This window comes from Ochotona princeps, chromosome 7, assembly GCF_030435755.1.
Source record: "Ochotona princeps isolate mOchPri1 chromosome 7, mOchPri1.hap1, whole genome shotgun sequence".
Taxonomy (NCBI): Eukaryota; Metazoa; Chordata; class Mammalia; order Lagomorpha; family Ochotonidae; genus Ochotona; species Ochotona princeps.
In genome coordinates, this window is record NC_080838.1 from 9247041 (window position 1) to 9273554 (window position 26514).

The 26514-nt window shown below is 36.8% G+C and overlaps 1 protein-coding gene across 3 annotated transcripts in view; it reads left to right on the forward strand.

Moving 5' to 3' along the window:
• The window catches only part of IQCM (IQ motif containing M), a 420838-nt gene that overhangs the window by 343469 nt on the left and 50855 nt on the right, over positions 1 to 26514 (forward strand). For 2 of the 3 annotated variants that reach the window (XM_058666784.1, XM_058666785.1), the window contains exon 12: positions 5356 to 5517. In XM_058666784.1, the coding sequence (XP_058522767.1) occupies positions 5356 to 5517 (162 nt within the window). Of the gene's footprint in view, positions 1 to 5355; positions 5518 to 26514 lie in introns of those variants that run through there. The other variant, XR_009245823.1, reaches the window with a different exon arrangement.

Below are 26514 nucleotides of genomic sequence, written 5' to 3' on the forward strand. Positions count from 1 at the left end.
GAGACAGAGAGGAAGATCTTCTGTCCGATGATTCCGGCGCCAATATGGGATCCCGGGGCTTTCAAGGCGAGGACTTTAGCCGCTGGCCACGCCGCCGGGCCCGAGTGCAGGTTCTAATCCCAGCAGCTCCACTTCCCATCCAGCTCCCTGCTTGTGGCCTGGGAAAGCAGTTGAGGACGGCCCAAAGCTTTGGGACCCTGCACCCGCGTGGGAGACCTGGAGGAGGTTCCAGGTTCCTGGCTTCGGATCGGCACAGCACCGGCCTGTTGCGGCTCACTTGGGGAGTGAATCATCTGACGGAAGATCTTCCTCTCTGTCTGTCCTCTCTGCATATCTGACTTTGCAATAAAAATAAATAAATCTTTAAAAAAAACAGAGCTGAAGCTTCCACAAAGAAGAAATTTTGCTGTATATTAACTTCAGTCTGTGTTAAAGAGTTCTAGAATCTCCTACCCTATGGATTTAGAACTTGCCTTGGCAACCCTTACAATGGAAGAAATTAAATATTTGCCATAAATCTCTTATCTGTCTACATACTAGATGAACATTAACTGATGCAGATTATCTAGAAATGTATGGTTGGGCAATGGGTGCAAATGAGAAAGACGATGAAAGGCTCATTCCAAAGCAAATAGATATGCATTGAGTAGATGATTAATACAAGTAGGGATGTTAGTGACTGCTAAAAAGGAATCAGAAGTAAGGAGCATAGTAGAAAGAAATTAACTCATTTTAGAGAAGATCTGCATCATAAACAGACCATTAGAGGGACTATGAAACTTAAAGAGACTGCCATTGAGCGCTCAGAAGGAGTTTAAGGAATATACTATTGGAAACTGAAGGTAAAAATCCTTTGTTACGCCATCCATGGCAGGAGGCTTAAATAGTGGAATTTTGTCCTGCCATTAGATGGGAAATAAAATTTCTAACTTTCAACATTTAACTGGGGATAATTATAAGTAAGCAGGTGAAAATCCTGCCTGATTCCTTTTTGATGCTTATGATAAAATGCAGGGAGAGGATCATTTTGTGGGAAGAGAAGTTAAACAAGGAGCCAGAATCAGATGATTTGGGAAACATTCAATCCATCCGGATTGTGAAACATGCCAAAGTGAAGGTTTTCACTATCACAATAGCCCACAAAATAGCCGTCACAGAAACAGTGGAAGGAAAGCTTCGAGTATGACTGGGCAGACACTGATTCATTAGAAAGATGAAGGCTAAGTCAGAAAATTCAGCCACAAAGGATTATTAAAGAAAAATGAATGTGTAGCTTATAGGCTCCCTTAGTCAGCTAAGCAGAAGCAAGAAATGGGGGTGGGATTAACCAGGAGAGATTTGTAAAAGTGTCTTATTTACTAAAGTGAATCCATATGATATATGTTGGGAAGCCTCAAGATTTTTATACCTATAGAGTATTGCTGGTTTGTACCACAAGGGATAGAAATAGTATGAAATGAGAGAGGATTAGTGGGCACCCAAAAGTACACAGGCAAGTGACAGCCGATCGAAATTACTCAGCTGCCAGTTCATGCTATTTTTCATAAACAAAGAATGACTTAGAAGGCACATCTGAAGCTGCAGAGGATTATTCTCAAGAACTGAAAATTAAGGGAGTTTGCCTGGATGGGTTTTGAATTTGCTTGGGATCAGTAATTTGCTTTCTCATTCTGTTTTTCTACTTTCAGAATGGAGTGTCCATAGTTACTGTCTCTGTCTGCGCCATCATCATTTTGGGGGGCAGATGGGCTATTCCTGAGCTTGCTGGGTTTCACAGGCCCGTGGATGGAGGAGGACAATGGTTGAAGAAGGTTTACGCTCAGAACTTTACTATCACAAGTTGTAGATGGGTCGATTCCTGTTACTCTCTCTTATTTTGGTCTTTACTTCATTTCTATAATATGTCCTTCAAAGTTGTGGGAATTTTCATGTTTCCTTAAAGATGCAATTATGTTTTTATAATAGATTAAAGTGGGTTTTACATGGGAGAGAGAAAGAAAAATGCTTTCATTGTAAGGAGTTATTCCAATAGCCTTCCCTGGACCCAGTGCCATTCCTTCTTCCTCACAGCTCATGAAGTTCGCGCCGGTCCAGCCATCCACCAATCGGATGTAACCTGGCATTCCACTTGAATCCCACCCCAATCTTCCAGCCCCCTCCCCAACTCTGCCCACTCACCAATCATCATCCCTAGGCATTCACCTGCAGGCGCCAATCCCCTGGGGGCCTGGCCTCAATCCCTCCCAATCCCTGCCCCCTACACCTGGCAGACAAAAAGGCCCCCCCCAGGTGCAGCTCGCTCTCTTATCCTGCTCTTTCCTGCTCTTATCCCTCTCCTACCCTTCTCTCTCTCCCCCTCTTTCTTGCTGTTCCTGCCCCGTTGGAATAAACCTCCTAAGATACCTCATTGCGTCTGGTGTGTTTCAGCTCACGGTAAAGAACCAGGTTGTGGGAATTAGCTGCGCGTAATAATATCGTAATAATATCGTAATATCCTATGAACTAGAACTCTCCAATCTTTTTAAATAACTAACATTCATTGTCACTTCCAAAAAAATATTCCTATTTATTGATTATCTCTGAATAAATTATTGTTAGGAAATTAAACATTTGCTAAGTGAATTATGTCATGTATTAATTTTCTTTTATTGAACCTTACTTAAGAAATAGTTTGGGCTTATCTTAACTTTCCTAATCAATAAATAGACTTCACATTACAGACGTTCTACAAATATTCAGAAATGTATATGTGATAAGTGTTATCTAAAAACGAATAAATGGTTCAATGCTGAAAGGCAGCATTCAATTTTTAAAAAAACTTGTTTGAGCAAAACTGAGATAAGCAGGGAGAGAGAGAGAAAGAGAGACAGAAAAGAAAGAGAGAGAGATATTCAGGCAGTAGCTCTGGCTATGCAAGTAGGCAAGGGGCCAAGAAAGCAACCTGGAACTCAATCCATGTATCCTACATGGGTGGCAGGGAAACTCAGTTATCTGAGCCGTGATAGCTGCCTTCTATTTGCTACTCTAATGTTTTTACTAACTCTTGTCCTTAATTTGTTACTCTTACTCAAGTCTTAACAATTTTCTCTTCTTTAAGCTGTATCAGTATTCTATTGTTTCATGAGACAAATCCTTTCATTAATTATTATATAAGATTATTGATCCTTGATTTTGTTTCATTGAGTAACATATTCTTTAATTGCTTTCTTAAACATTTCTACCTGTTGGTTTGGAATCTTACCAAATCCCCCTATTAATGATCTTTAAGACCTTTTATTTTTGCTTAAAAGAAATTATATGTAAGAAAGTTTCATTAATCTAAAAATGGAGCTGCTTTGGCTTCTCCTTCGTTGCTCAAGATATGCATAATTTTTTTCATATTGATTAATTGGTATCATCCTTTTTAAATTTACTAATGAACAGAAAAAGCTTCAATAAAAATGGCATGACAAAAAGTGTATGACATTCACTTATTTCAAATCAAAGGAAATAAATGCAACATGAAGTGCTTTAACTGCACAGTAACAAGATATTAAATGTATAGCCTTTAAAAATTGATCATTTACAGTGGGTTATATATTACTCGTCCAGCAGTTCAAACACCAGTATGATACCCCATACTGAAAACCTTGAAACTGGCAATGGCCCAGGAAAGGAAAGTTTACCTACTATAACGTGCTATACCCAGTGGAAGAAAATCTCTGCTACCTATGACTATTCATTTTACATTTTGATCTTTATGTTAAGTATGAAGGCTGTCAAGGATGCTTTTTTCACCTTGGGGTTAGATACAGTTATCTAATGTTTCTAACTTGAAATGTAAACTGTTGTTCATTACTGATTTTGATAACGTAGTCCACCATGTTGACTTAATAACCAACAGTAGCAGCTACTAGTGCAGCCTTGCTAGCCACATGACTCTTTCTGGTAAGTTTAGGACTAGTCCTGATATTAATAATTAAGCACATCTTCTTTTTAATCTGTTTTATCTATCCTGTCGTTTGTATAAAGTGCAGAATGTTACGAATAAAAAAAAATCCCCTCTTTTATGAAATCTTCTGCTTTCTGTGTATGTGGGATTATAGTCTCTACAAACAAGGGACAACTTGACTTTCTTTTCCAGTTTGTAATCCTTTGGTTTTATTTTCTTGCCTAATGCCTCTGGCTGAAATTTCCAGAATCATACTGAACAGCAGTGGTGAGTATGGGCATTCTCATCTGGTTCCCAATGTTGGTGGAAATGCCTCCAACTTTTCCCACGTTCACTCATTCATATGATGCTGGCAGTGGGTATTTCATACATTGCCTTGATTATACTGAAAAATTATCCTTCTATACACAGTTTCTTTTTTTTATCATGAAAGGATGCTGTATTTTATCAAGTACATTCTGTGTATTTGATGAATTCAAAAAATAGTTTGTTCTTCAGTTTGTGATGTATCATAATTATTGCTTTGGGTATGTTGAACCATCTGGGTGAATTATTGGCTTGGATCCCATTGGTTTGTATTTGGTGAGAATATATGCATGTTATGTGTTCATCAGAAAATGCAGGGTGTGGTCAGCTGACAAAGATGTGTGCATGTAAGAGCTTCCTTAGGTGTCTGGGTCCTAACTACATCATTTACATTGTCAGCTCTGGGTGGGGTATTCAGCTTCTCTGGGTCTTAGTTTGCTTACACAACTAAAAGCATAAGTATAGTGTGAAACCTGTGCAGTAACTTTTGCAAGCAATTATCTGAGCGGTCAGATTTTTAGTGAGGTAAACTTGGTTAATGAAAACACATGAAGTACTCACACATATGCATTTATATGCGAACTGTGATTGTACTTTGTATGTTGTTAAAACTTTACAGAAATTGCACCTATGATATATGTCATCTAATACATTTCCAAGCACAACAGTGTTGATAAGGTACAGATGTTTTGGTATATTTTTTCCTGTTTCATTCATATTCAAATCTGCTATGTAGGTTTTCGTTGTTTAAATGTGAATAAATATGTGAATATTATTCATTTCACTTTTTTCAGTTATGGTTATATATGAATGTTCTCCCTTTTATTTATTCATTTTTACTGAAAATGATGCTGTGAATGTTCATGAATATGGAAACCATGCGTATTTGTGTTCCCCTGGGAAATACATTATATGTGTACCGCATTTGGCCATTCATCTCCAAATATATGCTTACACTGGTATTCCAAACACCAACAAAGAAAGAAAATCAAGTTTTTTAACTTTGTAGATTGGTAGCTTTTAATTTACATCTCTTAAATGAAGCACATGAAAGAATACATAATATGTCTTTTTAAGCTTTAAAATTTCAAAATGTTCTCTCTCTTTTTTTTAATCAGGTCGCCAAGAAAAATATTCTAGAATGATCAAAAAGTCCAATGCAGTGGAAATGTTATTTACACTCTATCCGCCTAAAGGTGCCCAAGTGCTTACCAACACCAGACTGAGGTCAACCTGGCTGAGACCCATAGTAAACGGGGAAGAGGGATATAAATACATAGGTAAGATGGTGAATCTTATTTTTTATTATAAAGGAAAATTGATGCTCGATGCTATTTAATTCTTACTTATAAATTACATTATACATATTTCTAAGTATTTTTCTTGCCATTTGAAAAGTGGCTATTTTATGCTTTAATACTTTCTCTAGGATAATACTGGGTTTATCCATCCACCTATAGATGGACATTGGGGTGTTTTCACTTTTGTATTACGACCAGTGACACTGCCACACCAGCATTCAAGGACTGAGGTGTAGCATGCTTGCATTGCATTTGGTCAATAGTTTTCAAAACTGATCATGTCATTTCATATGCTCCACTGAAAGAAGTATGAAAGTTACGTTTGTTCCACAGCTGTATCAAAACTAGATGTGTATTTATTGTGGTTCCCATTCGCATTAATTCTTTAAAAAATATTTTTCATATTTTTACGCAGTATGTTATATATCTTCTTCACTGAAGAATTCAAATGTTTTAGAAATTTTTGTATTATTAAAATTTTAGAGTTCATTAAATATGTTGTACATAAATTCTTTAATATATAGATGCTTTGCAAATATTTATTTTCTGTATATGATTTTGTCCTTCTGTTCCTCTAACATCTTTGGAAGGCAGAAATTTTGAATTTTGATGAAGCATAGTTCATCACTGTGTTCATTTCTGATTTTCATTTGTATCTAAGAAATATTGACTGAGCTTGTGGACACAAATAATTTAAAATAGAAATTTTACAGCTTGAGATTTTTGTATTTTAATATATAATTGATTTTGATTTAACTGTAAGCATAGATGGAATTTCAGTTTTGACATACGTACTCAAATTTTTAGTAATCTTTAGAAAAAGACAAACCTTTCAATTAATTAACCTTATGCTTTTGTCCACATCAGATACATATAACATTTAAATGTGGCGAATAAGCACAGGAAAACAGTTACTTGATTAGTTAATATGGAAATACAAATTGAAGCTACTATTAGGCTGTTAAAAATAAATCTACAACTCCAGCTCTGCAAACATGTGGGGCATCTGGGTTCTCATTTACCACTCATAGACATGTAAAGTATTACAATGACTTCTGAAATATTTTGGCATTTTCTTATAAAATTAAGCACATCATAAGCATGAAACCTAACCATCTTACTCCTCGATGATTACTCAAGATAAATGAAAACATTTTGTTTAATACAAACCTATATAGGACTGTGTGTAGCAGCATTATGAATAACTGAAAAAAGTTGGAAAGGACACAAGTATTCTAATGGTAATTATAGAAACAAAATCTGGCATAACCATAGAATGGAATATTATTTAGCAAATAAGAAGAAGGAATGAAAACTTCATACATACAACACTACGGATGACTCCCAAATGCATCATGGGAAGTAAAAGATGCCATTCTGAAAGGTTATATATTGTTATGATTCCATGTAAATGACACTTATGAAACAAAACAACAAAAAGTGAAACTGTAAGAACAAATTCTGGGCCTGTGACTGGCAGGCTGAAGCTTAATGAGAAGCTTCTTCTACAGAGGCGGTGAGAAGGAGTTGCTGGGGGTGGGGAGAGGATGAGGGCCATTCCATGCTTTGATCATGGTTGTGGTTACACAACTGTAAATTAGACAAAACTCATAAAACAGTGTACCAAATGGATTGTTTTTGTCATCAGAAACACTGCCAGTGATAAAAAGTATGAAGAGAAGAGTTTATGTAGTCGATAGAGCCATTAAAACATTGGGCCATCATCAGTCATTTGGAAATGGAAACTAAACCACTGAAATAAGACACACAAGCTAAAATTGTTAAAATTGAAAAGACTGGAGGAGAATCAAGATGGCGGAAAAGGGTAAGGACATGTTTAAACGGATGGAAAAACATTTAATCAGGATGAAGCAGAGAGGACGTATTCCAGGAAATTGGAAAGGACAGAACACCAGCAGAGGGCTGCCTGGAGACTGATAGACACAGGAAAGCAGAGGACACAATGGTGTGGTGTTGCAGTGACTGATATTCCAGTGGCATTCAGCTAACAGTGATCTGAACTCCACCAGCAACCAGGTGGGAAGGGACTTTCACTGGGAGCTTGGGAGGTGAACCCAGACAAAGAACTGTCTATCCTGCTGGTCCATTTGTTTTGACCAGGAGCAAAGACAGAGCAGCAGATAGCAGACAGTGCGAGAACAGAGTGGATTTCACAGCCCAGTCAGCCCCCTAGAGCTGAATTGGGCACCATTTTGCATAAGGAGACAAAGGCAAGGGAAAGGACTGAACATACGCTGAGCTGGGAGTGAACTCATTTCTGACTCAGTGAACTGCAGCAACTTGGCATTCTACAGGTTCCACCCAAGACAGGTCTGGTTAGCCCTAAGACCCAATGGCCAGCAGATCAAGAACTCTACTAGTGCTATGTCAGGCGCCATCTTGTACACTGTGGCAATAGCTTTAGGACTGCAGGGGACAACAATGAACTGCGCATGTGCTGAGCTCGTAAGAACTCACTGAGTTCCCTGGATTGTACTGGTCCCGCAGGAAGATAATACCAACTGTGGCATCCTACTGGTCAAAATAGGTCCGTATGGCACCCAGACCTAATGTCCAACATGTTCCGACAAGATCAACACCAACAACAACCTAACTAGATAGGACACCTGGTGTCTCTCTAATCCTGGGACCTGCTCAACTGAAAGTGGGAGAAAGGTTGCAGAGACAACGGTGCAGCCTCAGCACGATATCACAGGAGGTTGAGAGTCCTGAGTCAGGAGCTGGGGCTGTGGAGACCACGTTGGAAATCTAACATAAGAAACCAGACTGGAACTCGCTGGAGGTTGTGGCACAAGTGGCTGCAAGCAAAAAGTTGTGTACCAACTGCAATAAGTAAAATTTTATCATGTAGACCTGTGGGTGACAGAGCCTAGAAACCTGCCCCAAGGAGAAGACTCTACTAACTAGAAGTACAATGACCAAGAGCAAAAGAAGAAACAAAAGCACAATGAATATTACTGAAAACTCCCCTGCAAAAGAGCAAAACCCTATGCCAACCTCAGGATTAACTGAGGAAGACATCGAGAAAATGGGGCACACAGAATTCATAAAACTCATTTTAAAGATTCTGATCAACAATGAGAAGCACATATAAGAGTTCAAAGAATTTAAGGAAGCAATAAAGCAAATCAAGGCTGATATATCAGAGATTAAGAACACAGTAGAGCAAATTAGAAGTACAATGGAGAGTCTCCAAAATAGAATGAAGCAAGCAGAAGAAAGAATCTCAGAATTGGAAGATATTTCCTGTCACCAGGGGGAAGCAAACAAAAAGCTGGAAGCAGAGCTGGATCAGGCCAAAAAAAGTATTCAAGAATTGAAAGACACTATTAAGAGGCTAAATATAAGAGTTATGGGAGTCCCAGAAGGTGCAGAAAGAGAAGCTGAGTTTGCAAATGTACTTAATGAAATAATAAAGGAAAATTTCCCTAATCTAGAGAAAGAATTGGGAAACAAGATCCAGGAGGGGCACAGAACTCCCAACAGGCTTGATCCAAAGCAATCTTCACCACGACAGATGATCATCAAGCTCTCTTCAATTGAACATCAGGAAAAGATCCTTAAGTGTGCAAGTGAAAAAAATCAATTGACATATAAAGGAATGCCAATTAAACTCACAGGAGATCTCTCACAGGAAATTCTACAGGCCAGAAGAGAATGGAGTGACATATTCCAGATTCTAAAAGAAAAAAACTGTCGGCCTAGGATAACATATCCAGCAAAGCTTTCTTTTGTGTTTGAAAATGAAATAAAATTCTTCCACAGTAAAGAAAAGTTACAAGAATATGCCTCTTTCAAACCTGCCCTACAAATGATACTTCAAGATGTTCTCTGGACAGAGAATAGGAATAACACAGACCAAAACCAAAGGCAAACGGGAAGAACATCCCAGTAAAATGACAACAGAAGACTAAACCAATGAACAACCCATTCCTAAAATGATAGGACCAAAGTACCATCCATACATATTAAACTCTGAATGTAAATGGCTTAAGCTCAATCAAACATCACAGATTAGTAGACTGGATTAAAAACAAAACCCATCTATTTATTGTCTAGAAGAGACACACTTCACCAACAAAAACCAGCAGAAACTATATCACATGGGTTTTGATGTTTCCTGTTAGTTTCATCTCTTCAAAACACTTTCTTCTGATTAAGTCATTCAGTGACTCATAGGTTATATAGTAGCATCATTTTCTTCAAGAAGGTTCTTGATTTTCATTTCTTCAGCTACACATTAGTCATTTAATAGCATGTTATTTAACTTCATGGTGTTGTTAATTTCTTTTTTCTCCCTGATGTTGATTTTGTTTTGTGACTTTTCATTTAAGGGAATGTGTAATAGCTGTGTAATGGAGACTGTCATATCTAGTAACATGTCATTTAACTTCATGGCATTGTAAATTTCTATTTTTCTTTCTATTGTTGATTTTGTATTATGACTTTTCATTTGAGGGGATGTACAGTAGCTTTGAAATGGAGACTAACATATCCATTTGTGAGGATACAGTGTAGTATGCAATTCTACTTTCAGACAAAGATGGACTTACAATGAAACTGTTCACTATATCTTGACAATAGGATTCTGGACTCTCTGCCATTGTCCATGCCCGCAATGATGGACATATGACGGTGTATGAAGAACTATATTTTAGTATTGATATAGAGGAACTAGGTGGTGGGGAGGAAATTGGGGAGCGGATAAGGGAAATGCCAGGAGACTATGAAATTGTTTCATAGAATGATAATAATAATAATAATAATAAACTGTAAAAAAAATTGAAAAGACTGGCCATATGTTCAGGTTACCAGTATTGGTAGATATGCATATCAGCTAGAATGCTAATATTCTGATAGTGCAAGCATAACATTATCAAAGCAGTTTCTAAAATAACTTGGCACTTTCTTAAAAAGCTAAATACACATCTCAGTTACAACCCTGTCCTGACCTGCAGGATGTGACGCTCAAACCCTGAGGGTGGACTGGGAATGCCGGGCTGCTAACTCCCAGGCTGCTGGCCCAAGAAACACACGGACACCTGGACACATATACTTGGTGGAAAAGAGTGCCTCTTGCTGTTTATTTTACTCCTCATATATATACCTTCTTCTCTAGGGGAGGAGAAAGGGCAGGGTTTCCTGGAACTAATTATATTCATTGAAGTAGGGAAGGAACTAATCATCTACATTGAAACAGGGGAGAAACTAATTACCTGAACAGGAGCAAGGGTGGAGGTTCTATTCTGCTTGCTCTACATGGGATGTTCTGGCCTAATATTCTGCTTACTGTGGCCCTGCTTGCCTAAGGCAGGCTTTGCAATGCAACAGGCTGTCAGGCGGGCCAAGTCTAAGGCCCGTAAGTCTGTGGCTGCTAACACAACCCAACTATGAACCCCTGTATAGCTGTCCAAGAGAAAGAAAATATAAAAACTCATATGTGAATATTCCCAGAATGCTTTTTTTTTTAAGGAAATAACCAAACTAGAAACAGCTCAGATGCCCTTCCAGGGATCAATGGATGAATATATAGTGATATTACCGTGTACAGTACTAGACAATGTACAAGTAAATATCGTGTCACTATTGATTTTCATGCTGACATATATGAATCTCACAGTAGCTATGCTGAGTGAAAGATGCCAGATGCAAGTGATTGCATAGAAGTGCTGTGTGCTAGCCCTTACAGCTGAGACTCCGGAGAATGCAGGCTAGCCCGTGACAACCACATCTACAGTGACTTGGGGCGGAGGGTTTTGAGTGCAGATGAGTTGATGAATTCAGAAACCATCAGGTGATGGTGACATTTGCACCTTAATTGTGGTGATTGTGTCATGGGCACAGAAATGTCAGTTTATAAAATTTCACACTTTCAATATATACAGTGTATTGTTTGTCATTTATATCCCAGTAAAGTTATAAAAAGAAGGTTGAAACCAAGATAGTGAAGGTGTTTTTTATAATATTTCTTGAAATTTGTTTTAAGTTATCAACATGGATTTGTTTCAAAAAAAATTACTCAGTTTTTTGAATGACAGAGTGACACACACGAACAGAGAGAGAGGAAAAGACGGACAGATATGGAGAGAGAGAGGTTCAGTTCATTGATTTGCTTCTGCACTGTTGGGCCTGGGGCAGGTCAAAGCCAGGGACCCACCAAGCCACCTGATTTTCCCAAGGGAGTTATCAGGACTCAAGCACTGTAGTCATCGTCTGCTTCGTCCCACGTGCAGAGAAACAGGGAGTTGAAGCAAGCCCTGCAGCATGAATGCAAGCATCTCACTGAGTGGATTGACCCACCGTACCACACCATCTGCCCCAGAAGCCTTGCCACTTTGAACTTCAGGGCAGCAGTCATAGATTCATTAGCTGGGTACATACAGAGGTATATTGAAGTGCTGTGTTTTGAGATAGGTAACCTTGAGGAAGAGAAAAAAATGTGAAAAAAAAATCTTGAAGGCTTTAATTTCAGTCAGATGAATTGAAACCGTGGTTATTCTTTTCTCTTTATAATGTTCCACCTAAAATTACTAGAGCATCACTTATCTTATTCTAAAGATTCATTTTGTTGCTCAGAGCCCACCTGTGAATATTTTGTTAAAATAAAACCTACAAAATAAAATATGCAAGTAGCATCATGTTGTAAGCTGAAGTTCTGTCTGCTAAGCTTTTATGCTGATTTTCCCCTTTTTCTTTGAGTGACCACAGCTATGCATCTTTTTGAATTACGGTTGTTACTAAATTGACTGACAAGAGTTACAGCCTTTGCCTTGAAAAGATTAGTCTATTACAGGGGTGCTTTCTGAGTATCCCCTTAACTGAAGATCTTTTTAGGGATGATAGCTCTGGCATTTTATCCTCTGTTCCAATGTTAATAATTCACAATGCAAGCAGTCATACATACCTGTTTTACTGTATGGATTCAGAGATGTAGCATCATCAAGAACCAAGTAATAGTATAGTTGAAAATTCTTCAAATTCGTCATAAACAGCATTGTTTGCTAACAAATCATTGAGTGTTCAGATCTTACACTCTAAAAATTTCCCTTTTAAAGACATAGTTTTACATTTTATAATTCCTAGAGCAGCAACATAATGAACTGGAATTTTGTGCAAGTTATAATCTCATTTTGAATACAGATAATGAATTTCTTCTAAATCACAATTTAATGATCAGGCCAAGGTAAAAACAAGTCTTTGAACTGTCTCTGAGGATATATTAATATATCTTGTCAAAGTCATTTCTGGAAAGGCTGTTTTGGAAAGTTAAACCTTTAGCACGCCTCTCGTTCTCTTTCCTTATGAGGTATCTGTCCTCCAGTTCCTCTGATCCTCTGGCCCGGAACAAATGTGCTGACCTTGGTCCTCCTTATGAGTCTTCTTGTGACCTTGGTTAATTTTCAACCTGGAAGCTGTTGATTATATTAAGGAACTGCTTAGCCCTGTAGCTCTTCAAATGTTAAAGGAGGTAACTCATAGGGGTAGGTTAGCCATTATCTGTCAAGGAAATCAGGGCATACAAATGAGTGATTAAATTACTTTCTCAAACCAATGGTTCACATTCACTGAAATCATATTATTGTATTACTGTAAGGTTTCTAATTAGCTCAGATCCCACATAATGAGCAAAGACCTGTAGTTCTACTACTTATTTTGCATATATCATTTCCATCACTCACTTAATAAATTTTACTTACCCTTATAACATATGGTTATTTAAATTGCATAATTAATTCTGAAACCTGATTTCCTAGACTAATCACTATTTTGTTACCCATTAAAGAAGTACAAGGTTTCTCTTCTCACCACTCACTTGTTCCACTGCCTCTAGGCAAAATTTTATGCACATTAACCAAATGAGAATCTATTCCCTCTGTAAAGATTCCAGCGTTTAGACTATCATCCTTAATAGTAAAGTTTGATTATTTCTGTCATCTTCTATACTCTCTAGTGCAGTTCTGACTTCTGGAGTATTCACAAAGCAAAAGTTGTGCATTGGTTAAGGCTCTTTTGCTTATTTTAAAAGATTTATTTATTGGTTTGGCAGACAGCGTGCCTGGGGAGAGACATCTGCCATCCAGCGGTTCACTCCCTGGTTGACCTTCCCAGCCATGGCTGCATCGGTTTCCAGCAGAGTCTGCCCCATACCCTGTTGATCATTCCTCCATAGGAGAATAAAGCTAAGAAAGAATGGCCAAAGAATTGGCAACCCTCAAATCAATGACTGGTGTGAAGAGCCCGGTACCAGGTTTCCTGTGGAAACTTGGGTTCTGTTTGCTTTGGGTGAAACTAGTTTCTGGATTCCTAGTTACTGCTGGCATGTATAGGTAATTAGGAGTTAATAATCAAGAGTTAGACGATCAAATCAGACCTGTTTTCTTTGGCCACTGCAGGGAAGCCAAGCCTACAAGTGATTAGAGGGATACTCAAATAGTGGCTCATGCGCTGGAGCCTGGTCCTTCTAATTCTTTAGATCTCAGTGGCTCACCCTATGGCCGCTTTCTGTTCTGTAGCCAGAAATGAAATATGTTGCATGTTAATTTTTCTTTTTATTGTGTAATGTCAGAAGCCTCCTTTCTCTTGCTCTTTGGCATCCCTTTGATTGTGTTTGCTAATGGCAAATGATGTGAAAAGGTGTAATTGATGATGGAAAAAACGTTTTAGTTTTACATGGTTTAGTTGGTTAAAACTTTCAGCCTCCTTTATACATAAGACGTTTGCATGAAAGTGTTTCTTCTTAGTTAAAATTGACATTAAAAAGGAATGAGGAGAATTTTACTTAAAATTTAGAATTTTACTTAAAAATTCACTTCCATTTACTCTTTAAGTAATAGGGATAGCACATTCTTTTTCAAGGGAGATTTTTTCCTACAATCATGATTCTTAATTTTGTTCGATTCAATATCTGTATGTTATGACTATGTATTTACCTTTTGCTTTCCTGATGTGATAATACAATAATACAAGTTTCTACACATATAACTTTTTATATGTGAAGATACATGTATACATACATTTATGAAATTTCATAGATTTTTGTAGAAACTCACTTAAGATTTTGATACATATTGTAAAATTCAGAGTTAAGTATAATTTATGTGTTATTTATAAATTCATGGCTTGTGCGTGAAATAATATGTACCGGAAATAACATATTATGAGGGTTACGGATAAAACGAAAGGTAGCTTATGAAAATACGTACATCAACATATGAATGATTAGGCATGAATATTTTAAAGGACCTACTAAATAATCATATGCCTGTAGGAATATACAGACACACCATAAAGTGTAGACTGATGAAACTGTTCTCTATCATTAGCCCAAATATTTTGAGAGGTATTGTAGCTTTTGAAGTTCTGAATAATTCTTGGCAAAATTCTGAATAAGACAGAGTCTTGGGTTTTGCATTGTTCATGTATTCCTGGAAAATTGGCATATATTTAAATAGAGCTAAAAAGCTTTATATATGTACAAATACGTGTATATATATATATGCATACATACATAATGATGCTGCATTTTATGCTCTGATTAGTAAAATTAGTGTTTTTTCCCCACATCATTCCACACTACAAGAAACGTGTGCTTTCCTTTAAGACATTCAGAGGACGTGTAGCCAGGCCCTAGCCAATATGCATAGTTAAAAATAACACACTTGTTTTCTGAGGAATAAACATTGCCTCATTATGCGGTGATCAATGGTAGTGTCATATACCTTGACATTTGATGTATAAATTTAAAATAAAGATGTATTATAGAAAATCTATAAAATTGCACAATGGAAAATAAAACCTATATGTTGCTATCTGGAATAGCATTGCTTTTTATTATCTTGGCACGGTTTCTTCCAGCCTATTATAAAACTATAAAGATCTATGTGGTATTTGAGCCTTGGAAGGGATATTACATGCCAATTTGCCCAACTTTTTTGTTGAAATTAATTCATGAGAGAGAGATAGTTAAAGAGTGAAAGTGATGGTTAGAGATGCCCTTTGCTGGTTCACTTCCCGAAGAGCTACCTGGGCTGGGCCTGGACGATAGCCAGGTGCTGGGATGCAATCCACATTTCTTCAAAGGGAAAGTGATCTAAATACTTCAAACACCATGGCTGCCTCTTGGGGTGCATCTTACCTGGAAGCTGAATCAGGAACAGGCCAAAAGTCCATCCTGAAAAAAGTGTCGCATAAACTGGGGAGCTGGAGACATACAGGTTCAGTGGCTTGGTCAAGAGTGATGTATGAACTACAGCTGTGGTTACCATTCAAGTTCAGAATCTCTCATTAGACCCAAGCCCACCTTCACTCCCATCCCCCTACTCCAACCATGCTTCTCTAATAATTGGTTTTTTCATGGAAAGAATGTTTCTAGACAAAGGGATTACATTTGCTCATGTACTAGTTTTTACTTTTTTTTTCTGAAGCTGACAAATATGACTGCTGATATGCTTTGAATATTTTCTGAAGTAAAAACTAGAAGAATGGGCTGGTGTGGTGGCTTAGGTAAGCCTTACGGCACCGACATTCCATATGGGTGCGAGTTTGTGTCCTGGTTACTCCAGCTCTTTACTGACAGCCTGGGAAAACTGCAGGAGGCTAGCACAACTCCTTGGCCTATGCACACATGTGGGAGAATCTGAAGAAACTCCCAGCTCCTGGCTCTGCATTGGCCTAACTCCAGCCGTTGAGGTCATTGGGGAGTGAACCAGCTGATGGAAGATCAGTAAATTTTGGACTTCCAATAAAAATAAAGATTTAAAAACAAAACTAAAAGAAAAAATAGAAGTTCCTGCTCCCGCTATTTCACTCTTGAGAGTGGAGGGTGAGGTCATGAATTTGAGCCAGGGCATCCCAGCCTTTGAAAATCTCTTACTGTCTGGAGAGATTTAGCTCCAGCATCTCTGGAAAGCTACGAACATACTTTTTTTTTGGTCTCCTCAACCTTTGCTTTGCATGTCTATTTTAAATTCAATTCCTTTAATTTTTCAGCTACCCATATTATGTAGTAAGAAATAGCACTTCACTTTGAAATTGCATATAACACAAGAATTGATCCTTATTAGATATAAAACATTGTTTAAGCTGAAAGTCATTTAATATTCCTAGGGTGAATGATGACTCCCCCACTCCCCAATACTGCAGCATAATGAAGTAAAACTGTTTTCCCAATACTTAAGAATTTTTATAATTGTCCTCTGTATTGTTTGACTGTCAGCTAAATTAGAGCATTTGATAATTGTAGGGAGCTGATAAGACTTTCTATTAAAGGTATGTCATTATGTTAATCTCAGTTCAAATATAGTTTGCCCAAATCTTGTTTTGATTATATAATATTAGAATAAATTAGCCTGTTAAATAAGCTTACCTAGAGGGCAGAGAACATTTTAAATATCTTTAAAATTAACATTACTTCAAAAAAGTATGTGAATTTTGTACTAAAACAGTTGTGTTTCCTTCATAAAGCCATTAAAATTTGAAGCATAGATTTTACTGTATGAAAAATACGTATTTTAGATGTAGAATAACTGATCAATATGACTTATGTGGCTTTTATGATATGTATATTGTGGGAAAATGGTGGGTGATAATTTCTTTTTAATGTAGAGTCTTCTGGATTTAATTTGGCATGCAAACACCTGAGAACTAGTGTTATTTATGACAGATGTTTGCATGATACACTTATTTTTTTTTCTAAAAGTTGTGTCATATAATGTTGCAAATAATAGTGATCCTCCAACAATTTTAAACACTTTTATTTATGGTTGGGAATGGCTCAGTTGACCAAAACTTAACTCTCTTGGTACAGTCACATTTTGATAGCTTGACTTGCTTTCATTTTAGGAGTTTAAAAGATGCCTGTGCAAAACAAAATGAAGCAAAACAATAAAACACTGTTTCAACGTATTTGAAGAAAAGATTTCAAATTTCATTAATTCACATATTTATTCAGTGAATACACTGAGGTGCACTCTGGTGCAATGTAGTGCAATGTTTCAAGAACCTGTAGGAACATAGAGAAATGGAAGAATCTTAAAGCAATAGGACATTTCTTTCTAGACAGTGTACTGCTGGGCTCCCAGGACACCTAAACTAGAAATATGCTGAACATATAACATTTTGGCAATATAAAACACTTTTGCTGTTCATAATTATGAATACTAACCTCCATTTGACAATCTATCTAATGGATACCTCTTATAGATTTTAAAATTAAAATTTTAAGACAAAAATAAAAGTACAGAAGACATAAGTGGGAGAAGCTTTTTTGTGGATGTTGGTGTCCCACTAAACTCTGTCACAGGTATATGTAACTGTCTTCTAGAAATGATTGCCTTGCAACATACTACCTATAGTTCAGTTCTTTCACACTGTGGGAAACATACACCTGTGTGGCTAGCACTCATTATTTAAGAACAGCCTGATACTTTCAGTTTGAGTTTCCAGTTTGAAGATAACTTTCATTCTATAAATCCAAAGATAGTCAACATTTGCTTCATGATAATAGAACTGAACTCCAGACACAGTATTATGGGGAAACCAAAAAGACAATAATATCAATTTCTAACACTCATGTGTCAAGTGTTCCTTATGAAAAGAATCATGATAAACAATTCACTTGAATTTATTTAGACTATCAAATGTATTGCTGGAGTTACGACATGGAAGGCTGTGACATGAAACTAGAGTACCCTGAGTTCTCATTCCATTGTTTCAAAATATTTAAAATAATCTAGAATATCAAGCATATGATATAAAAAGTACATTAGAATAAAATATTCAAACAGTATTACAAAAACAAAACTAACATTTATATTACACAATTAATTGGAGAGCAATCCTTATGTATAACAAAGAAATGTGTTTTTAATTGGTGATCCTGGGAAGCAAACAGGAGAGAAATTAAATCTTGTGGGCCTTGTCAGTGACTGCTGTTGCACTTTAACAATTTTATTTTCTTAAGAAAATTGCAACGTTTGTTCATTACCATGTTATTTCAAACAGTAAAGAATAAAGAAGAAAATACATTCATTTACTCAATAAATTTTTTAGTACTGCAGATCACATACAAAATATACTCTGAAAGAGATAACTGCCATGAGTTTTTGCTATTTTCTCATTTTTCTTTAAAAAAATGAAACTGTAATGGTATGTAGCATAAAATCACATCTAGGCATTTTTCCCATTACCCTTCAGATAACAAAAATAATATATGCTTATTATGGCAGATTTAGAAAATGTAAACTGAAGATAAAAAGATTTTCTAAAAAAAAAACTATGACTATCCATTTCTCAAATAACATCTGTGCATTTTTTGTGTATTTCATTGTGTATATTTTCTAGATATTGTTTTGAATGATTAACTGGCATTTCAATAACTGTATACCAATAAAGCTACACATACCTATTTTTAATGATTTTTATCATCATTGACCCAGAGAAATTCAAATGTGTATAAGGAGATGACAATTAAAATATTATACAGATACTATTAGCTGTGAGAACATTTAATAGTCCCCCTTGACTGAGTAATTGACTGATCTGGGTCATTCAACAAGAATCTTGCAGAGGTAGGCTAGCATCACTCATAACTCTCAATAAGAAAATGGCCAGTCTGTTTCTTTATGCTCTTCTGCTTTTGTTCAGGGAAAAAAGAACTTAGGCATACTCCAGATTATCCCGCTATATAAATGTTGTTTAAAGTTGTTAAGTATAGTCTAACAAATCATTGTATTTCCAAGGCTTACTGTATATAGGTGAGACCCTTGCTTATCCCATAAATCAAATTACTTTAAAAAATGTAATCTTATTTTATTCTTATTCTTATTCTTATTCTTATTCTTATTATTTTTTGATACAGTTCCATAGGCTCTGGGAATTCCCTTGCCCCCTCCCCTTACTAATTTCCACTATATTATTACAATAGTATAATTGTTCATGAACAGTCATATGTCCATCATTGTGGGAATGGACAGTGGAAGAGAGTCCAGCATCCTATTGTCAACATATAGTTAACAGCTTCATCAGGAATCCATCTTTCATCTAAAAGTAGAGATGCATATTGCATTGTCCCCTCACATCTGGATATGGTAGTCTCTATTACACAGCTACTATACATCCTCTTAAATGAAAGTCACAAAACAAAATCAACAATAGGAAGAAAAAACAGAAATTTACAATGCCATGAAGTTAAATAATGTGCTACTGAATGACCAATATGTCAATGAAGAAATGTAAAAGAAAATCAAGAAACTTCTCAAAATAAAATAATGCTACAGTATGACCTATGAGTCGGTGAAGAATTTAATATGAGAAAAAAAGTGAGGAAATGAAAATAAAAACAAAAACAACAAAATACTTCACATATAGTTTCTGAGAATCTTTGTTGGTGAGATGTGTTTCCTGCACAAAAATGATGGATTTTTTTTATCTAGTCCACTAATCTATGTTTGATGAATTTAAGCCATTTACATTCAGGGTTAATATAAATAGGTGGTCATTGAGTCCTGTCATTTTAGCAATGGGTTATTCATTGTTTGATTTAGTCTTCTGTTGTTACTTTACTGGGATGTCCTTCACATTTGCCTTGCTTTTCATGAGTGCTATTCCTTTTCTCTCGTCAAACGTACGTATTTTAGTATCATTTGTAGGGCAGGTTTGGAAGAGTCATATTCTTTTAACTTATTTTTACTGTGGAAGAATTTTATTTCATTTCCAAAAACAAAGGGAAACTTTGCTGGGTACGCTATTCTGTGCTGACAATTTTTTTTCCTTTTAGAACCTGGAATATATAATTCCATTCTCCTCTGGTCTCTAGAGCTTCCTCTGAGAGGTCAGCTGAGTCCGATGGCCATTCTTCCACAGCTTAGATACCTGTCCTAAGGAGAAGACTCTGCTAACCAGAAGTACAATGACCAAGAGCAAAAGAAGAGACAGAGGCACAATGAATATTCCTGAAGACTCCCCTACAAAGAGCAAAAGCCTTTGCCAACCTCACAGTGAAGTGAAGAATACATCAAGAAAATGGTGGATAATGAATTCAGAAAATTTGTTATAAAGCTTCTAATCAACAATGAGAAGCACATACAGGAGTTCAAAGAATTTAAGGAATATTTTACATAGGAAATAGCAACACTGAAACAAAATCAAGCTGAATTATGCAAAATGAAGGATGCATTTGACCTAATTAAAATTTTTGTACAAAGTCTCCATAATAGCATGAATGAGGGAGAAGAAAGAATCGCAGAATTGCAAGATATTTCTTTTCACCATGAAGATACAATCAAAAAGCCTAAAGCAGAGCTGGGTTAAGCTAAAAGAAAAAAAGGCCATATAGAAGAGTTACGGGAATTCCATAAGGGGCAGAAAGAGAAGCTGGGTTCAAAATGTGTTTAATGAAATCATAAAGGAAAACTTCCCTATTCTGGTTGAAAAAATTGGGAAACAGAATAAAAGAGGGGCACAGAACTCCCAACAGGGTTGACATAAAACGATCTTCTCCACTGCACGTGATAAACAAGATCTCTTTAATCAAACATAAGGATAAGATCCAAAATGTGCATACAACTTACTTTTAATGAGCTTCCACAATCTTCAATTTGCTCATTTCTACAAACTTTTTTGTACCTTCCATAATAAAGCCATACCAGGATATAGGGAATAATTTCTTAGAATTTGACATCTTCACACATATCCACTGACTTGAAACTTGGCATGAAAGACAAAACACTAGAAAGCAAGCAGTAAAGTATATGATTCTCCCATGTAGCAGAACGAAGATGACTGGACTGCAAAGCTTCAAATACAAAACTGTGTACTTTCAGGTTGTGGTGTTTTACATACCAATCTGTGACACATCCGTGCAAAGTATGCACTCTAATGTATAATTAATTGCTTCTAGTTTTGTTAAAAGAGAAGGTGGTTGAATTAAATTCAAGTGGGCTTAAACTAACATTATGAGGTGACACCCAAGAATATCCTAAAATAGTATTTAGTTCCAGGGGATCTAATGTGCTCCAGAATAACCAGGTTACAGAGAACTGAGCCCCACTGTCAATATAGCTGCAACAGGGTTCTGTTCTAATTTTAAGGCCTCAAACCCAAGCCCATGGAGAGAAGCCTGCAAATAGAAGCATATGTGAGCAACTTCCCCTCCGCATTTTAGGCAGAGTCCTAAAAGATCTCTGCAATCATTAACCTGGTAGGAAAAGCCATCAAAATTGTATGTGGTCCGAGAAACATATTTCCTAAGATTAGGAAAAGAGAAAAAGCAACAGTGCTGCTAAAAGAGAGAGTGCAGGACAAGGTCAAATTAAACAGCGTGAATGGATTGTTCTGACACTGTCATACAGTGTGGTCCTTGAGTGTGGGCTCTGAACTTGGTAAAAATTGTCTATAGTATGCGATCTTTCTCTTCTTGGATGTCGTGTTAATCCCTCCATCTGTGAACATATGTCTAAATGTTGAAACTATTGAGTTTTCACATAATTTTGATGGTTTTTCGCTTCTGTTTAATTACAGAATATGAATTTCTTGGGTCACGATCTGTGTCTCAAAAACCTATGGCTATTCCTCAGTCGACCTGTGTATTTAGACAGTTGTTTGTGTTACAGAAATTTGCACCAGATACAAGCACAGATTAGTTCCATGCGTCTCATCACCTGGCTTCAACAGTTACCAGAATTTGTCAGTGTCGAAACCTGGCCTTCTTCTGTTCACTTTCATTCTTGTTCAAATGTTACCTGTAACTTTGACTGCTTATAGCCGCCTAATAATTTTCCTTTTCATCTTGGCATGTGCACCAATCTCAATGGTTTATAACCTAATAACCACAGTTGGGATTTGCCATGCCTAAGAGGCCTTTCCCCTTTCCTCGCTGTCACTGTACAATTCAGCAAACCGTTTTTTCTCTTCAACTCCATGGTGACAATATCAGCTCAGGGCCTTTATGTTCTCTCTTTCTTCCTCCTGTGACAGCCAAATCTTTGCAAGTGTGGCTCATCCTTATATTTGAGTAGGCCTGCATTCAGACGTCATCTTTTCTGTTAAGTCTTGCTAACAGCCAGTCAAAAGTGTCCTGCTTCATTCCTCTAGTCTCATAGGCACTATAAAATGTTTGATTTCCATGATGGCACTTATTCACTACATAAAATTGTATTATTTATCAACTCACATATTAACTTGTACTCGTGTACTTAACTCATGTATTAACTCATGTACTGACTTTCACCTCAAGTACAGCGGCTCCAGGGTAATTGGAATCTTGTGCAGGTGCTCCCATTGGTGTCAACCAACAGCCTAGTGGTTCTTAGTCCCAAGTTCACACTAAAAGAAAGGACAGTACTGACAGCATATCTGGGGTAGAATCCAGATGCGGTTTATTTCCACAGATGTCCACGATTATTTTAATGTATATTGAAGATTGAGAAACATTGCTTTATGAAATGAGATAAAAATGTCTGGAATATATAAGGGACCCAGTAGCCTTTCTCTTAAACAAATAGATGAGAACTTTTACATTATAGAGATTAGGCACCTAAGTGTTTTTTAAAAAAATTCATTGTGAGATCAGACACTGTTGTTAGGTTGGAACATTTTTTTTAAACATATTTTTATTGCATTTCATTTTTTTAAAATTAATTACATTGCATTATGTGATACATTTTTTATGCACTGGGATTCCCCCCGCCCATCCTCACACCCTCCCCCCCCACGGCGGATTGCTCCACCTTGTTGCATTTCCATAATTCAAATTCAGTTGACATTCTTTCATTGGAGGTATTTACCAAGCATAAAGTCCAGCATCTTATTGTCCTGGTAAGTTCAATGGTTTCTTGGTGAGACCATCTCTGGTCTGAAGGTAGAGCCAGCAGAGTATCATCCCAATCAATTAAAAGCAGGTTGGAACATTTTGAGTAAGACCCTGCCTTCTCTGAAAAGTCGGGGGGTTCTGAGGCTGAGTAACAATGGATTCTAGCAGGGAGAGAGCACATGCTTTTCTGTCCTCTCTGTAAATATTTGCACCTATTATATGATTTGCATAAATAATTAGAAAAGAACACTAACCACTGAATCATTTCAACATTACCAATGCGGTAGGTGACAGATAAATAGCTAGTTAGCTAACTAGCTAGGTAAACTGGACAAATAGGTTGGTGAGCAGGCAGGTCAGTTTTTTTTTCTCTGATTTTAAACAGTGTAAAATTGAGGTTTAGAGATTTTTTTCTTGCCCAAGATACTGTATTCAGTTTGTGGTAGACTCTTTAATCAGTCATAAAGAATAATGAGCATGAAATGGTGATTGAGCTTTCTTCACAAACCAGTGACTGCAATATCATTTCTCTAGGCAACCTCAAAACTTCAGTTCTTCAAGGCTGTCTTTCTCTGCATGCATTTTTAAATATGATGAACTGAGACATTATATTATTTTAACTGAAGTATCCATTTCTTTCCCAGTGCAACTGACACTTAAGAAGTTATATCAAGTAGATTTATTTTCAACCAGATAAAAATAATGTGGAAAATAAATTCAAAAATAAGACTTACAAAAGAAAACATTTGAGTCCATGGTATAATATACACTAATTATTTTAGATTTGATGAAAATATTTTCCCTTCATAGATCTATAAAACAGGAGCATTTTTAAAGATCAATTTATTTGGAAGTCACTCATAGGTACATAGAAAGAGGGAGAAACAGAGAGCTTCCATTCACCTGTTTACTCCCTAAATGCTCACAGCAGCCAGGGTTGGGTCAGGGAAAAGCCTGGAGTTAGGAACTCCGAATTGGGGAAACCTGCCAGCAGGCACCGAGGCCACCGAGGAAAAGGCGACAGTGTTCTTTGGCTGCAGAACCACCAGAGACTGACAGTGAGGAATGCCTAATTCAGTAAAAATTCAGGTTTTTAAAGTTTAATGAAGGGGAAGGCAGGAAGACATTTTCTAGCAGTCCCCTCTCCTCCACCGCCACCTTCGCCCAATAGTGATATTGTAATTGGCTAAAAGGCACATCTGTTCCCCCAGACCTTCCAGTCATGTCAGAGGTCATGCTCCTCACGCAAGGCTGGAAGCTGTGCTTCAGGTCTAGAGCAGGTGCTTGTAAGCCACGCCCGCCAGGTAGCAGGCAGAGACCAGCAACTGATTGCCCTCAACTCCATTTGAACTTTCCCATGAGTGGCAGAGACACATTTCTATGGGGCATCATTCACTATCTTCCCAATTCCATCAGTAGGAAACCGTCCAGGAAGCAAAGCAACCAAGACTTGAACTAGGACTCCAATATGGCATATGGGTACACCAAATTTTGGCCTAATCCACTGATGCACAATGCAGTGCCTGTTTCAGAAGATTTTTTTTTTCAGTAATTATGACATATAAATGTTCTTCCCATGTTTCTTAATGTTGTGAGTGTCCATTAGCACTTTTAACTTATTAAATTTATGTTTGAAAATTTTACTTATATTTTACTAAAGTGAGAATAACATCCTTAAGTCAAAGGGTTGATGTTAAAGAAGTCCTCACTTTTCCTTTAATATTTTGAGGTTGCTATTTTATTTATGGTAATTAATGCATAAATATTATGTAACTGAGAAGTATCTATAAAATATACAAAAATCTCAAGGGAGTTCCTGAAAAGGAAAAGGGAAAGATTTCCAGGGCTGGTATGATGGCTCATTTTGCTAATCTTCCCTTTGCAAGTGGGATCCCATGTGGGTTGCCAGTTTATATTCCGGCTGCTCCACTTCCCTTCCAGCTTCCTGCTTGTAGCCTGGGAAAGCAATGGAGGACAGCTCTAGTCCTTGGCCTTCTGCGCCCATATGGGAAGACCTGGAAGAAGATCCTAGCTCCTGATTTCAGATCGACTCAGCTCAGACCATTTTGAGCATTTGGAAAGTAAACCAGAGGACAGAAAATCTTTCTGTCTCTCCCTCTCTCTGAGAATCTGTCTTTCCAATAAAAATAAATGTCTTTAAAAAAAAAGAATTCATAACCATTAGGTCATGCATTCTATTTCTGTGTACCCCCATTATAGAAAACTACCCCTTTAGGTAATGACCATTCAGAAGAGATGAAAACAAAAGAATCATTTTTTTTTAAAGAGACTAACTAAATGAGAAGTAAAGAGAGTGAAGGAGACAGGGTGTCTAGAAGGGGTGAGATCTGAGTTCATGTGCAACAAAAAGCAGAGGTTGCAGCTGCTTTGGTAAGGTCAAGAGAGAGGAACAGAGTAGATACCATGTTACCCTGAGGTTTTGTATCTCCAGCTGCTATGGCTGCTAAGACTTTGTATCTGCAGTCTTTAGGGGAACTCTTCTGCAAGACCCTGTATCAAGTGCATGTCAAGGAAAGATAAAGAAAATTAAATAGAAAAATCTCAAAAAGTTAAAGGTAGCGTGTACATAAAATTTTAAATGTTTATGTATATAGTGAATAGGTAAATAGGTAGACTATATCCTTTTGATTTTGAAATATATAACAAAGAATGAATTATTTACATGCTTGTATTTTTTAAATCAGCCTAATTAATTAAGGAAGAATTTTAATATCCATGATGACTAAACCTTGGATTCTCCTTTCAAAAATGAATTTGCTTTGTTAAATTCTGGGAAATGTTAACATGCAAGAATTTCTTACCTTCCAATGACTAAACATTTCATACATCTGCGGATAGGTGCAAAATTGCTATCAACTCCCTTTTCTGTTAAAAAATTAATGAGTGTTCAGTGAGGCCATAACAAAGAATTTTCCTCTAGGCATGTTATAAAAGCATTTTTAGTTCTGGTATGAATGCAAAGACTTGCTTGAGAGCCTGTGACTTAAAATATGCACATTTTTGAAAATGATGAATGCCACACAAAAGAATTCTTTTGATTTTTCTCACATCTACAAGCCTACCTAACCTGACCAGCTCCTACTTTATAATGAATGTTTTCCTAAGGGAGAATTGAGAAGCAATTA